The sequence below is a fragment of the Monodon monoceros genome, unplaced genomic scaffold, assembly GCF_005190385.1.
Source record: "Monodon monoceros isolate NGI ecotype Baffin Bay Population unplaced genomic scaffold, NGI_Narwhal_1 Super_Scaffold_3, whole genome shotgun sequence".
In the NCBI taxonomy this organism is placed as follows: domain Eukaryota; kingdom Metazoa; phylum Chordata; class Mammalia; order Artiodactyla; family Monodontidae; genus Monodon; species Monodon monoceros.
The window spans coordinates 4,348,668-4,364,875 of NW_021703780.1; the positions used below are offsets into that span (position 1 = coordinate 4,348,668).

The window sequence follows — 16,208 nt, forward strand, 5'->3', positions numbered from 1 at the left end:
GTCTACTCTGTCCCTCCCGAGTCTGTCACTTGAGTCCCAGCACACAGCTCAGGTAGAAACAGAACTCTCACTCCCAGTGCTGACTTTCTAAGGGAAAAAGTTTGGTCCACTGTGGGTCAGGGGTCCATCCCTGTTCCATGAGCTGTGGCTGGGAGCCGGGGAAGGATCATGATGTAGAACGGTTGCCGGGGGCCCTCCGATTCCTGCTGTGAGGGGGCAGGCAGGGCTCTCGTGCGACAGCGGATACCCCAGTGTCCCCCCCGCAAATAAAACACACACACGATGATGTGAAATGTCGACGTACAGCCGTGCAGTGTGTGCGTGTGGACGTGCGTTTGCCTTAAGGGGCTGCGACGCTGCATCTCAGCGAGGGGCAGCCACCCTGCCAGCGTCTCGGGATTGAAGCACTTGAGTTCCTTCACGCCCTTCTTTCTTCTGTGTCTCCAGTCACTTGCATTCATTCTTTCCTCTGTGTCCCGTCCACTCCACCACTGCCCTCAGCCAGGCTGCAGCCCCTCAGGTCCACGTTATGGCATCAGTTTCCCCGCCAGCTCTTCACTCAGGGTGTTCTCTGTGTTGCCGTCCGGTCAATCTGCTGCAGACGCCATTCCCTGCTTAAAGGCTCCCTCTCCCACTGAGTAAGGCTCAGGCTGCTCGGCCCAGAACCTGTGGCTCAGAAGGAAGCAATGTCTCCTTTTGTATCTCACCCCCTCCCCGCTTCCAGCACTACCTGATCTCTGACTCTCCCAGGTAACTTATCCCCTTAGCCATTTACACACATCTTCACTACGGTGCTAAATGTACTGTAATTAAGGGAAGGCTCCACATCTGGCCCATCTCTACATCCCCGAGGGCGTCTGACACAGTTTCTAAACGAGCGATAAAGCGGCTACCAGTTACTGCTGGCTTACTCGGTAGCAAACACAGTAGGAGAACTTTACGTGCCTTATGTGTTTACAATCCTGACAGCAACCCTGTACGTCCAGGATGTGACCAGCTCCATTTCATAGATGAGGAAACAGAAGTTTAGAGATGCCATCAGGAAGAGGCAGAGCTGGAGGATGAAGGAAGGGACGACTTTCTGGGGTGTCTGTAGCTCGGGCGACCTTGAGGCCCTGTCCCTACTTTCTCCATAGGAAGCCCATGAGGAACCAGGATTTGCCCCGTCTCAGTGAACACTCACCGGTGTGCTGCCTCCCTTTTTCTTTCCTTTTTTTGGCCGCGCCATGCGGCTTGTGGGATCTCGGTTCCCTGGCCAGGGATTGAACCTGGACCCTGCAGTGAAAGCACAGAGCCCTAACCACTGGACCGCCAGGGAAGTCCCCCTGCCCCCTACCTGATACGCTCTCCACCCTCCGGCACCAACTCTGCACTCTCCCCCGAGGCTTACTCCAGCCCCAGGATCTCTGTGAGTTCTGTTTGGCCCATATGCTGCTCTCTTGCTCTTGCGGCCTGGCCAGCACTTGGTCGTTTTCTGGTTGTTCTCCACGTGTTGGGCTCCCCAACAATGAAGTCAGATTCTCAGGGGCAGGGAGCCCTGGCCCACATGTGCCTCCACCCCAAACTGCTTGCTCTGCCTTGAGTACATTCAGAACTTTCTTTTTAACCCTGTGCCTGTTGGGAAGACATGTGAGGGAACAGTTGTTGCTGGGTGACCAAGAGCTAGATGTCCCTTTCTTTTTCAGCTGGGTCCAAATTCTGCTTTAGGAATCGCAGAAGCCAGCAGAAGCCAGGGAGAAAAGGTTTTTAGCTCAGAAGAAGCTGGAAACACACTTGTTGGGTCAGACACTGGCCTGGTGGCTGGTGAGGATTCCGAGGGGCCAAGGGCCCCCCTCCCCGCCAGTCCCCGGCCCATCCATGAGTTCCCTGTGCCTTTGCAGAGGGCCAGCCGGCTTCACTGTCCAGTTAATCCCAAATTCATATTCTCATGGACCATGGGCTGGGCTGAATGTTCTGGCCAACCCCAGACGGCACCAAAGTTCCACATGAAGCTGGGGACAGATCCTGAAGATTTCTTGCTGAATTGTGCCAAAAACTAGCACTCAGGGACTTCCCTGGCGGTCCAGTGGTGGGGACTCAGCGCTTTCACTGCCAGGGCCTGGGTTCGATCCCTGGTCAGGGAACTAAGATCCCGCAAGTCCGGCGGTGTGGCCAAAGGAAAAACAAAAACCAAACCAAACCAAACCCCTAGCTTTCAGATGGTCTCGAGGATGGTTTCTTTCCTTTTGATTAATTGCAAGCTTTTAGAGCTAGAAAGGTCATTAGGGCTCTGGCCAGTGCTGACCCCCTCGAACACAAATGCAACAGCATCCCCAGGTCTCGGGCTGTCCTGCCCCATGGCTTTTTTTTTTTCCTCCCACCACCTGCATCCCTCCCATCACACCGTATTCCTGTCTTCCAATTTTTTTTTTAAAGAATTGTTTTATTTATTTTTGCAGTCTGAGTTACGGATATATCGTTTCATCTCTTTGAATCAGCTTCTGTTTGTAGAGTCCCATTAGGAAGTGTAAGGCTGTGGGTTTTTTTTTTTTTTTTTTTTTTGGCGGTACGCGGGCCTCTCACTGTTGTGGCCTCTCCCGTTGCGGAGCACAGGCTCCAGACGCGCAGGCTCAGTGGCCATGGCTCATGGGCCCAGCCGCTCCGCGGCATGTGGGATCTTCCCGGGCCGGGGCACGAACCCGCGTCCCCTGCATCGGCAGGCGGACTCTCAACCACTGCGCCACCAGGGAAGCCCTCAAGGCTGTGTTTTTAAAGCGAAAATACATGTTAAAATTTGGCAAATTAATAATCCTAAATATGTTACCTGTTTGAAGTGTGAGTGGAAGAGTCTATTTGGCAAATCTTGATAAGACTCTTAGCATTAATATTGGAGTCCTTCATCATATAGCCTGTATGTGCTTTGTATACCACGCATACGCACCTAAATGAAATACTCCTTTAAAAACTAAGAACCAGTTATACTGTTATTGAACTGTCTCTGTATTCAAGACAGATGAAGCCACATGAATTCACTTAGTAACTGACGGGAAGTTCTACTGAAATATTTTAACAATGTTTAGCTGACATTTAGGTGATACCCTCTGTAACTTTCTGGCTGATGAGAGGGAAGCGTTTCTATTTTGTACCACTGAACTTCCTTTGAACGCTCATCACTTTAGTAGGAAAAGGATGCAAGTCGTTTACAGGAAGCCGTTTTCCTGCCGAGCCTAGACCCCTGGAAGTCCAGCTCCTCTGGAAGGGGCATCCAGCATGTCCAATGACTGACACGGCCCTTGGGTCAGCACAGGGATGTTGAGTCTGAGAACAAGCTCAATTCCAGCTCCACTGGTGTCAACGCTTGCTCATGGTCTAATTTCAAGACAATAAGGCACCGACTTTCTTTGCTATCGCTCTTATGGTGCAGTGGTCCCTCCAGGTAGAGACACAGACAGATTCATCTCAGAGTTCTCCTCTGGGTTCTCTCTTGAGGGTCTTTGGACTTAAAGCTTTGCCCTTGAGCAAAAGCAAGAGCATCTATCTTACTCCCAAAACAGATTTCAGCACGAGAAGCCGTTTTCATGAAAGGTTCCCTGAAGGACTAATAAGGGCTGCAGACAGACTGAAAAGGGAAAATCCTATTTGTTCTCAGGGGTGAGGTGAACCTTTGTCCGTAGAGATCCTGGGCAAATGGTCAGAGAAAAAGCACGCTTTCTCCACCAAGTTCCAGCTTTCCTGTAACAAAGCAAACATGAGACGAGCTCCCGGGACGCACGGAGCACGAGTCCTTGTGAGCTGTTCCCTTTGTTTGTAAGAACGAGCATCGGCACAGGGTTCCGCTTTTGTCTGCCGACCTCACTAGCTGTGTCTGTGCCCATGACCCAGATGGCGTGGCTGCTTCCCGTGGCTTCTGAGTCATGCAATGACCACCGTCATGAGGCCACTGCACAATTTAAAAGGCAGAACTTTTAAAATGTTCTCCAAACCGTCCCTGTGGTTGTCTGCAACCAAGATTTGGTCATCTGGGTTCTGACCATATTTATCAAGGCACTGTGTGTCCATACCGTGGGTGGGTTCAGAAGACACCGTCCCAAGCTCTGAGAACATTATCCTTGGTGTAGGAAACGCTTTCTCCTTCTGCTTTCTGAGTGCTTGTCATTTCTTCAGCTATTGCTACAAGTGTAGCCTGGCCTCAATACCTGAGCTATCCTTTCATCTAGAAAGTGGGCAACAGTTTGCATGAAGTGCCTCATAAAAAAGCAGCCCCTTCTGTTCTAAAATGTACTTGTGTACTTTCTGTATGTACTTGTTGAGGTTTTACTGTGCCTTTTAGTTTCATTCTTGGAAGCACATTCTCAGAATATGTCGAACAACTTTCCTCAGCCCTTTGTTTTTTTAATCTCGTGTCACCTTTTGCTAAATATGGAAAAATTCCCCTACTCGTCCTGTTCCCAGTGATGATATATATCTATAGGCTTTAACCTATAGAAGGAGAATATCTGTTCTTCAGAGAGCTAAGGGGAAGTCTCTCTATAAGGGTCTTTCAAGCTGCTTTATTCCAGTGGATTCTTTAAAAAAAATAAAACGAATCTACAGAAATGATATTTTCAACATTTGGAGGTAAAAGACACATTTGTAGACGCTAGACTTTGTTTGAACTTGAAGTTGATTGGACCTAGCAGGGGGAGAAAGCGCAGACAGTGTCCCCTCCTATTCTGTCTCAGGTGGTGGCCTACGTCTGCTCAGCCACCGTGGCCCCAAACCTGGGGCTCCAGGTGCCCCTTACGCCCCTGTACACCTCACATCCACCCAGTCGGTAGTCCTGTTGACTCTATTTTCTTTTCTTTTTTTTTTGGTCCTGTTTTGTTCCTAATGTACCCCCCAGTGGGGTCCAGTAGTTAGCAAGCCCTTTTGTCTGTAAGACACGTGACACCTGTGCCCTGAAGATACTCGTGGAAATGGCCCTGCACAGGAGACCCATAGTTTTGGCTGAGGTTGCCTGCCTACTCTTCAAAGTTTGCTCTGTGGCCCTGAGTAAGTAATAAATTAAGGTTTTCTACTAGTTCTCTGTATTAGTTTGTCACTGCTTCATAACAAACCACCCCAAAGCTCAGTGCCTTAGACAGTAGTTGATTATTGACCACAGAGCTAAGGGGTGGCTAAAGCCAACTCACCTAAGCTAGACTGGCCTGGGGGGCTCTGCAGGGCGTCTGTGCCCCACGTGTCTCCTGCCCCCTGGGAGGAGAGCCCTGGCCGAGGCAAGTTCTTCTCAGGGTGATGCTGACTGTTTCCAACATCACCGGCCTCGGTGAAGCCACCATCATCTCTTGCCTGGATTACAAGTGTTCAGTCTGACCCCCCCATTTCTCCCACCAAAAGCTGGTCGCCCTGCATCCTATTCCCACTATAGCAATGTGACCTTTTAAAAATACAGACAAGATCCTGCTTAAAAACCCCGCTAGCTTCTTGCGGTCCTCGGGTCCCCGCCTCCCAACCCAGCCTCGCCACCAGCCATCCTGGGCTTCCTTTAGTTCCTTGGGTTGCACTGTTTTTCCTGATTCAGGGCTTCGCATGCGCAGCCGCTCCCGCCTGGAGAGCTCCTCTCCCTGCCCTCTGCCCAGCCCACCCGCCTCTCGTTTCATCTGAAAGCCCCCTTCCTGGGGAGGCCTCCCCTGACCCTCACCGACCCCTCCTGCAGCACCTGTTTCCCCATCTGTCGCACTTGGCAGACCCACCGTTTTCTCACGTAACCCTCTTGCGAGGTTGCGGGCTCTGAAGGCAGGGCCGGGGCTTGGTCGCTGGTGTGTCCCTGGCTCCTGGCTCCTAGCCAACACTGAACAGATGAGATGAGCGACGGGGGGTGGGAGGGGGCTGGGCCTGCGCGTGACCGACTGGAGACTCTGCTCAGGGTCTCAGTTTTCATACCTGTGGGCTCGGGGGTTGAGCTTGCTGAGCTCCAGTATCTGCTGGTCCAAGGTTTGTCATCTTTGTGGCTCCTTCCAGCCTGTCGCCTTTGCTCCTGGATGTTGGGTGGCACATTTGCTGTGCCCAGGGACTTGAGATGTTGGGTGAGGCTGGGGATGGAGGGACGGAGGTGACAGCTGCTTGGTGGCAGCAGGCAGAGGTAAAGCGAGCTACGCCAGCTCCACCTGGAGAACGAAAGCCATGTGCTTGGTCTCCCGGCATCGAAGCGTTACAGCCAGACCAAGCACGTGTTACCTCTGAAGGTCTAGAAACCAGCACGCTTGGTCCCTGTCTCAGGCCAAGCTGGCTTACACCGTGGTAGTTATTTTCTCAGCGCTGACACTGGAAAGCATCCTCAGCCGGAATCCCACCTCTAGGACAGCCGCACATTCTGGAGGCTGGAGGCGGCCGGGACGGAGGGTGCGTCCTCACCCCAAGGCCTCAGGTGGGGCCTCGTCGAGCAAATGGAGTGCTTTACACAAGCGGCCCTCCCCACAGGGACATCCCCTTGGGTCCTCTGAACCGGGGACTCCCAGTGCAAGGTGCTGCCTGCCGTACCTGCACCGCCAAGTTGAGGGATCCGTTTGTGGCTTTTTTTTTTTTTTGCGGTACGCGGGCCTCTCACTGTCGTGGCCTCTCCCGTTGCGGAGCACGGGCTCCGGACGCGCAGGCTCAGCGGCCACGGCTCACAGGCCCAGCCGCTCCACGGCATGTGGGATCTTCCCGGACCGGGGCACGAACCCGCGTCCCCTGCACCGGCAGGCGGACTCTCAACCGCTGCGCCACCAGGGAAGCCCTGGCAGGTGGATTCTTAACCACTGCGCCACCAGGGAAGCCCCCGTTTGTGGCTTTTGTCACAGAATTCTCCTTCATGCCTTTCCAAATTCCAAATGCATAGTTAATTTTATCTGAGCTGCAAAAGTTAGCTCTGTTTATTAAGGCTTGGGGCATGTTCAGACCCATCCGTGCGCTTTAATTAACATAAGAGCCACCCGCTGTTGAAGGCCTGCAGGACAGAGTCCCGTTTGCTTGCTCCACTGTCTCTGTGAGTAAGGCCTGGGGGGAATGTGCTGTGGAGCTGCTATCCTGCTGGCAGCCCCAGCGGAACTGCTGGGGAGAGGTTCAACTCTGGGCTGAGGCTTCCAAGTAGCAGCTGCTCTAATCAAGTGTAAATCAGACGTGGCTTCCGCTGGCGGGCACAGGGGTCGGACGCAGTTGTTTCTGAGTGACCACACGCCTGCCTGGTGCAGAAGGGAACGTGCCCCAGAGCCACACCCCCGGCTGACATGCTGCCCCGTGACAGTCAGCTGAGGGGGGCGCACACTCCCATTCCCTTCACTGTCTCCCTTCATCCTCACACCTCGGCCCTAAGATGTGCAAGGACCTGGGTTTATAGGGGTAACAGATCTGGGACCAACCAAGGGTTGGTCTCACAGGCACACAAGACTTTAACCATGGGTCAAAGCATCCTGAAATCACACGTTATATTGCCAAACAGAATGACTACACGTTTAACCTATTTGGAAGGCACCATCACAACAGTATCTACGATCCATAGATAACGTGGGCACTCACAGTCTTTAACACGGGAGGGAGGACATGGACCCAGGCCACTCGCGCTTGGCTCACATGACTGTGAGAATTAAGACGCAGGGAGCGGTTCAGTGGCAGGTCAGTGATAGTCAAAGCTATTTTAGGACCTGTAACTATTTATATGAGCCTGTTCCAAACCCAAACACGTGAGTAATGAATTCACTCAGTACTGTTTATGGAGGTAAGCCAAGAAATCTCCCAGTGTCCAGGTCCCTCACAAAATTCCCAGAAGTCAAGTAAGTTATTTACTACCTTATTTCCCTGTTTTTAACTGATGTGTTTCCAAGGATAAATGCATACAAATACTGTTTTCATCTGTAACATCCTCAAAGGGCAGAGTTTCCCGAACTGGCTCAACATCAGAAAGACCAGGAGAGCTTTAAAATGTATTTATAAATCATTGTGCCTCACCTCTCACTTATCAAGTCAGAGTATGAAGCACTGAGAAATTCCTTTTTAAAAACTCTCTGGGGCTTCCCTGGTAGCGCAGTGGTTGAGAGTCCGCCTGCCGATGCAGGGGACACGGGTTCGTGCCCCGGTCCGGGAAGATCCCACATGCCGCGGAGCAGCCGGGCCCGTGAGCCATGGCCGCTGAGCCTGCGCGTCCGGAGCCTGTGCTCCGCAAAGGGAGAGGCCACAACAGTGAGAGGCCCGCGTACCTCAAAACAAAACAAAAAAACTCTCTGTCTCTCCAGGTGATTCTGACTCAGTAAGTGAGCTTTGGGATGCATGTCTCAAACCTTGGTGTACACTGGAGTCTCCTGGGGTGTGTCAGACAGAAGATTCTGATTCAAAAGGTTTGGGGGTGGGGCTTGAGATTCTGCGCTTCCAGCAAGCTCCCCGGTGGGGCTGACGTCGCCAATCCCGAGACCACAGTCTGAGCAGCAGGTTGTACGTACCTGTCCCCAGGTGTGCATCCACACACAGACCACCTCTGCTGTTGCACTGGGCCCAGGTCTGAATTGCAGGGCGCACCCTTTACCGTTTCAGCTCTGCCCTACTCCACGCTGCCCCCAAATCTCTACTGGTGCTTGGACTTGCCTTTGCAAAGGGGGGACTCAGCTCAGGGCTGGACCCTCCCTGTTGGTCTCCCCACTGACCCGCCAACCAGCAGGAAACAGAAGGGCATTAACCGTGATGGGCGCGTCCGGCATAGAGGCCTAGGGACCTTCTTTTTATTGTCAAGGACCAAGAAACAAACTCTGGGAATGCTGTATACAAGTGCTGAGGAGCTACAAGGAGGGCTGGGCTGGAGGAGACGCAGTAATACACGGCATTCTCCTGAGGGGCTCCAGCTCTTCATTCTAACACTTGAACCAAGGAGAGACAGCCACCCCTTGTCACTAAGGCTGCAGGAGAACGGGAACCTCGCTCAGTTCATCAGGGAGAGTGAGAAGCTATTTAAAGCTGATGTGGGAGGCCACTTGTGGTCTGCTGGGAGTGCCCTTGCCAAGCAGGATGGATGCTGAAAGTGGTCCACGGCTGCTGGTGGCGGCTGGTCCCGGCTCCCTAGGTCCTGGGCTTCTCTTGATTCTCAATGATGAGCTTGTCAGTCGAATACATTTGGCCAATGTGTACCTGGAGGCAAAGAGAAGACACAGACCAAGAACCATGGGCTCCGTTAGCCGTGAAACTCAGAAGTGCGTTTCTACATTTAGGTGCAGATGTGCACCGTCACAGGACGTCGTTCTGGAAACGGCACTGTGGGGCGGGGTGCAGTCACCAGCTTCGCTTCTGCTAATTCCCGGCACTGTCCCACCCCACTTCCCGCACTGTGGGAACAGTGGGAGATGCCCACTCGTTCCTGCTCGCCCATGGGATGGTCCCGACCGCGGGCTGTCCTGAGCCAGGTGAGACCCAGCCAGACCTGTGCACAGCAGCTCCTCACCCAACAGGATTTCTGGCCTTTAGGACTGTTTCTTCCGCAAGGATGGACTTTCACCGTAAGGCACTAGTGAGCTCTGTCCACGCTGGGGCAGAGGAAGCACAGCTGTACCCCTGCTCTGCCACTCACCTGTCACGCTGTCCACCTCCTCCCTCTGGTTTCAGCATCCTCACCTGTGGGATGAGGGCTACAGGGCTGCTCCCAGCTGATCTTCACGTCCTTTGCTGCTCCAACAGCCTTTGGACCCTCAACACAGTTGGCACCTACGTGGTACGAGAGCCCTGGGGGCAGCTGGGGAACCTGCCAGGGGCCGTCACTGTGGACACAGAGGCGAGGATGCGTGTGCTGCAGCGGTGGAAGGTGTAACGGGCTTCCTGTCACCTCCTGGGGGGCTGGCTCTCTGCCTCCTAACGTGTCTTACAGCCGGCAGCAGCCGTGAGGGAGGCTGTGAAGCCCGCTGTCCCCACCTTGCAGCCTGCCTGGACCACCTGGGTGGTCTGTGCCCAGGGCCTGTGTGAGGTCATGTGCTCATTCAGGTCTGCCTGGGAGCCCCTCAAAGGCAGCGCAGGTGACCCAGGCACGCTGTGGCCCTGGGTCCTGCAGTCCTGCGACCACTGACAAAGGGGTGAGAAAAGCAAGCGGAGAGCAGAGGGCTCTGCAGCAGAGACGATGTACGGGCATTTGTTGAATGAAAGCCCCAGCAAGCCCTGGAGGAGGTGTGAAGGGCAGCCCAGCCCCGGCTGGGCCACAGATGAATGGCAGGCACCTCCCGTACTGGGACTGTGCTTGCGTGAGGCTGGAGACCCATCCCTGCCCTCAGGAAGCTCAGAGTCCAGGAGGGAGACAGACAAGGAGGGAGGCAACTGTAACCTGATGGCTGGAACATCAGCAGCCGTCTAGCACTATGAGGTAAGTGGGATATGGGGCCACACACGGAAGATGAGAGGCAGGAGGGAGGTGCCTGGGTTCCTGATGACCATGGAGCCATCACACCGGCCAACTTGCTGGCCTAATGCCAACTTTTCTTTTACATGACAGAAAAATAAACCGCCACATTTTTAAAGCTACTGTCATTTGGGTTTCTTGTTATACACAACTAAACCAAACCGTAACTGATGTGAATGTATATTGTGAATTTTAAGTGTAGTCTATATGACTATTGATAAAAAGGTCACTGCAGACAGGAAGGTGTGCTGTGTCCTAGGATAAGTGGAAACAATGTCCCTGTCACCTGGGAAGGCACCATTAACAGACAGTCTGTGAATTTCTAAAGTTTAAAGAAAACCACACTGGGACTTATAAAGGTCTTCTTTTGTCCCACAATATTTGCTTTAGAGTATGTGGCTATTAATATTTTAGCATTTTTTCTGTCTAGTCTTTTAATTCACTTATACATTTAAACTGTATGTGTGTATATATAAACAGAATATTTAAATTTGGAATAACTCGCTTTTCAAAACTTCATATCCTTATGTCATTAAATAGTCTTTGAAAGGATATCTTTAGTAACTGATAAAGTGCATTGTAAAGATGCACGGTAATTTATGTAACATTCTCATATGACGAACACTTGCAGAGTTTCTGCTTAGTCCTGGGATTACCATTCTCATGTATAAACCTTTCATAGCATCTCTGCTTTTCTTTTCTTATAAAAGGTTTCTAGAAGTGGAATTATTGGGTAAACAGGTATGAATATTTTTATGGTTCTTGATGGATCTTGCAAAACAACTTCCCAAAAGTGTGCATTTGCTCGACAACTGACACTCCCTTTGGTGGACTGTTTGAAGGTTCGGCAGTGTGTTGATCGCGTCCCAGAACAAACACGTGTCTTCCCACCCAACTCACTGTGGACACCATGAGTGCCCACGGCCACCGTCTCGATGGCTCTCCAGTGTGGCCCCCCTAACAGAGGCCCCACCAGCACAGTCAACGCAGCATTTGTTTCTCATGGTCGGCAATCTAAAGGGTGGAACCTTTGGGGGGTAGGTTCACTCGCAAGAAACACAGCTGTATGAGGTGACCCGGTCCCAGTCAGCTCCACGAAAAGCTCCAGAGAAAGCTGCGCTGGGGCGATCCAAAGAGCTCAAGTTTTAGGAAACTTTTAGGTCAAAACAAACCTTCAAATGTAGAGTCTACTTTGACCGAAGTATGAATTAGATTTTAAAAATTCCACTCAGAAACAACACTTTTATGGCCTTTGGGGGAAAAAACTGAATGAAAACAGGTCTTAATGGTTTTAAGAGAGCACAAAGATGAACATGTTTCTATCTGTGCAGGCCCCCTGGTCTGCTATGCACACTCCTCGCATGGCCGGCACCCTCTCGTGATCATGAGCTTCTCACTGGCGCCGCGAGACCTTGGTCGCAATCTGTCTGTCCCTCAGGCTCATGTGGATCCACACCCACCGCGCAGAAGCCCACCCACCCTTTGAGTCGACCGCTGAAGCTCCCCTGGGTCCCCTCTGTAGAAGGGGCTCTCTCTCTCTCCTGGGAACACTTATTGCAATGTCTGCGCCACCTGGGGGGCACTCACGTGGCCTTGTCCTATCACGACTTGTGTGCCTGTGTCAGCTCCTCAGCATGGAGACTGGCTGAGTGGGAGGAAGCAGGGGCTCGAGCTCTGCTTGGCTCGGCTGCCTTCCCAGCAGAGTCCAGGGCAGCGCCAGGCCCGCCGGCCTGCTCAGTAAGGACATGGTAACTAACAACACCGGGGTCTGGTACCCCTGGTTATAAGGCTCTACGTGTCCACTCGTTCTAAAATCTGGTCAGTAAGTGATTATGACGTGCTTTGGTGGAAGAGCTACTAGTGGAAATACAGAATTGATACAGGCAAGTCAATAAAAATAGCGACTGGGCCGTTTACTGTAACGAGAGTGTTCACTCAGCATTAAGCAAAACCACATGATTTAAACTTGGCTCAGCAGGAGGTTTAAAGCTAATAATCCAGGGCTATAGGGATTAACCCAGAGCAATAGCAGGAGGGGTGAGGGAAATATTCAGTTCACACAGGGAGTAAATATTAAAGTTATCTCCACAAGGGCTGTCGAGATGAGGCAATAAACGTTGGTGTAACAGTTCTGTCACACTTATTTGGGCTGTAAAATGTGTCAGCTCACATTGGGGGGGTGGTGGTGGGCAGCCTGCAGTGCTAATGACAGAGCAAGTGGCTCCAGCAGCAGGTGAGGGGAAGTGGTCAGGAGGCGAGCAAGTGCAATTACAGCTGCAATTTACAGCCCCTCCAGGACCACGAGCTGACTTCCACCCCACGTCAGACTATCACCACGCACAAATGGGTCATTAGAGCCAATCACACTTTTGCTCTATAAACTTTGGGAGTTGGCATTAGACTTCATTAGAAAAACAGACAATGACTCAACCGCAAGTAGACGGGATGACTGGATGGCCCTGAAACACGTATGAGCTCCGGGACTCATCAGACCAATAACCTGCTGGGGAGGGAGGAGCACGATCCAGGGAATGAAACGTAGTCCAGGGTCTCAGGTCCTCACTGCTTTCTCCTCTGAAGCCAGGAGCGTCTCCCGTGCAACACATCTCAACCTGGCTTAGACTCGGAGCGGCGGGGCTCAGTGTGGGCGGTGGGGAGGCTGCCTGGGCCTCTGATGCTCACTGCCTATGTCACGGGGCTGTTGTGAGAATCACACGACTGGACTTGAAGAAGAGGTATCGACTGCCCCAGACACTTCCTAGGCCCAAATCTATCAGATGCCTTCATGCTGTTGGGAGGATTAAATAAGAACAGCATGCGGGGGGCTTCCCTGGTGGTCCAGTGGTTAAGAGTCCGCCTGCCAATGCAGGGGACACAGGTTCGAGCCCTGGTCCGGGAAGATCCCACACGCCACGGAGCAACTAAGCCATGACTACTGAGCCTGCGCTCTAGGGCCCGCGAGCCACAACTACTGAGCCCGTGTGCCACAACTACTGAAGACTGCGCGCCTGGAGCCTGTGCTCCGCAACAAGAGAAGCCACCGCCGCAGTGAGAAGCCCGTGCACCGCAAGGAAGAGTAGCCCCCGCTCGCCGCAACTAGAGAAAGCCTGCGTGCAGCAACGAAGACCCGATACAGCCAAAAAAAACAAAAAAAAAAAAGTATTTGATTCTTTTGCTCTCACGACAAACTTACGAGGACAATATAACACTATCACTATCGGTTTAAAGGCTTTTATAGGCAAACTCTACCTTTGGTGTTTCATTTCTGTACTTGGAAGGCCTGTAATTGCTCAAATGGACATGCCTTTCCATTTCGCAGTGGATCACACTGAAAATATGAGAATAGGCAGCAGCAACCGTCACACAAAAAAACCCAACATGCCTAGATATAACCTTAATAAGAAATGTGCGTGATTTTTAGAGAGAAGACTACACAACTTAGAAATATAAAATAAGTTTGAATAAAATGACACACCATATTCACGGAGAGACTGAGTCATAGAAAAACGTCAATCTCTTGCCAAATTATATTTAACACAATGATAATAAAAATCCCAACAGGATTTTTTTTGAATTACTTGAGAAAATGAAATGTTTATTTGACTGAATATGAAGTCAAGAATAAAAAAGAACATTTTGAAAGGGAAGACATTAAAGCATTTTGGGGATTCAGTTAAAAGAGAGAAATGAACAGAACAGGAGAGAGTTAGAAAACAGACCCTGTTATCCAGAAGTAGTATTTTATTCACAAAATCGTACTCGTGGGGGTCTGGGGCTCACTGGAGCGGCTGCGGCAGCTGGAGCGTTTCTTGGAGGCCTCCTAGTGATCTTCATGAAACTGGTGCATCCTGCCCTACACTGAGCTCACGCTCATTTTAACATAAACATGTTTCCCACGGTGCCCAGTAGCTCAGGCTCTTCACGAAGATGCACTGTATCTGTCCTGTGCCTTTGAGTGCCTGCTGACACACCCAGATTGTGAGGCGTGTCTTAATGGTATTACACCTTCCTAGGGTAGCTACACTTGATCGGGGCTTTGGAAGCCTCCCCCCGCAACCTTTAAGCCACCAAGATAATGAATCTGTCAGCCTGCAGGTTCTGCCGACTGCCTGCCCGTGCCGTGAAGGTGAGCAGGGTCGTCCGTCTGTGGCCCCTATACCCCCGTTTCATAACAACGTCAGACAGCTTTCCACGCTGCCTGCAATTCACACAGTAATTCTCTCCAGTGAGATCCCAGTGCGGAGAGTCACTGTCACAGCCTTAGTCAAGTCACTTGCCCTAACAAACATTTTTCAAATAAACCATTTTTATCATACTTCATGCTTCCTAATAATTTTTAAAGAGCAAAATGAAAGAGATTCCTGAACCTTATATATAATTTTTCCCAGTCTCTTCTGTTTAGCAACAAGAGATATTATGAAACCAAAACTTAAGAATATAGGTTGCATGGTCTTCCTCTAAAAATGCTCACATATAGTAACATAACTTTGCTACTTGTAATTTTGCTATGGTCTCGTGCAATGGGAGAACACCTGAAGCACTCAAACTAGATGTGTGAAAATTCAGCCAACTAGAAAGGAGGTCCGTTCAAAGAACCCAGGGAAGAGTCTCTGTGCTCCCCCCAACCCCCTTCCACTCTGCTCTGTGGGCCTTGAAGTTCAGATACTGGCTACGCCTATTGTGGAGGGCGGTGGCGAGCAGCTGACCTCTTATTTCCTCTGTGATGCTCCTGGCAGAATGATGAACAAATTCATATCTCTTCCCTAAATCCCATGTTCCGTTTAATAGCTGCTGTGTTTCGCCCTTGCCTGTTGGGACAAGAGAGAACCCAGGTGCCAGTGTGGGCACTCTCACTGGCGTGGCCACACGTCCGGTTCACACACAGGGTCTCAGCCTGATGGCTAACGGGCTCTCTTTCACCTCAAGGGGCCCAGTTTGCATGACGAATTACATGGTTGCCCTCTTATCCACTGCTGTCAGATTTCTGGGCCATTCTGTTGTTTTTCTGCACGGCTGATGTTCAGTTACAAGAAAAAAGCAGGCTATAATGTGATGGCTTCTCTCTTTCGTTTTCCAGGCCACGAGAGTAAGGGAAATCAGAGCATTTTAACGGGTCTCAGAGGACTGTGGCCGCAAAGGAGCCTGAAGTGGAGGGCAGCCGGCAGGGGTCCCCTCTGCAGGAACAGACACGCATGTGAGGCAGCGGGTCCCAACAAGGACGAGGCCCCGAACCGCAGGGCCAGCTTTCCAGGACACATGCGGCCTGGGCCACTCTTGAGTTTCTCAGGAGGGACACGGGGTGACGGTGCAGTCACCTCTCCCTTGCTGCTGACTCGCTCCCCTGAGCGAGCAGGTCTGCTGATCTAAGGGCTTCATCATTATTATTCTAAAATTACGGTCAGATTTTCTCCCCCAGTGAGTGAATACGACCCCCAAAACCAAACAAAACCCAGGGTTGATATTTCCCCGCCAGGTGCACTTTGGGCCCAGCCCTTCCAGAAGGTGGAGCAGAGGCTGTGAGACCAGGTGGGGGAGGAAGCGTCCCCGCAGCTCACAGTGTCGCTCTAAACGCCACGCTGTCAGCGAGGGCTGGGGCTGTGTCCTCCGTCCCCCTCCACACCTGCTCTCTGCAGCTGCCGGGCACTGCTCGGGGTGAAGCAGGAGACGGGTGCTGGCCGTCCCCCTCCACACTCACACTCGCTGGCCACGAGGGGACACCAGAGACAGTCTGCTGGCCAGTGGCCTGCAGTCCCCCGGCGTGGGTGGGGAAGCTCTGCAGGCGAAAGCCACCCAGCGGCAGGTCAGCACCAGCAACTCGGTCACCAAGCCCTTCTTGGAAGCGGGC

The 16,208-nt window shown here is 51.9% G+C and overlaps 1 protein-coding gene across 1 annotated transcript in view; it reads right to left on the reverse strand.

Moving 5' to 3' along the window:
* Positions 1-8,460: 8,460 nt before the first annotated feature.
* The window catches only part of LYRM4 (LYR motif containing 4), a 115,083-nt gene continuing 107,335 nt past the window's right edge, over positions 8,461-16,208 (reverse strand). The window contains exon 3 of the mRNA XM_029243205.1: positions 8,461-9,111. Within this exon, the coding sequence (XP_029099038.1) occupies positions 9,043-9,111 (69 nt within the window). The 3' untranslated portion in view covers positions 8,461-9,042. The remainder of the gene's footprint in view (positions 9,112-16,208) is intronic.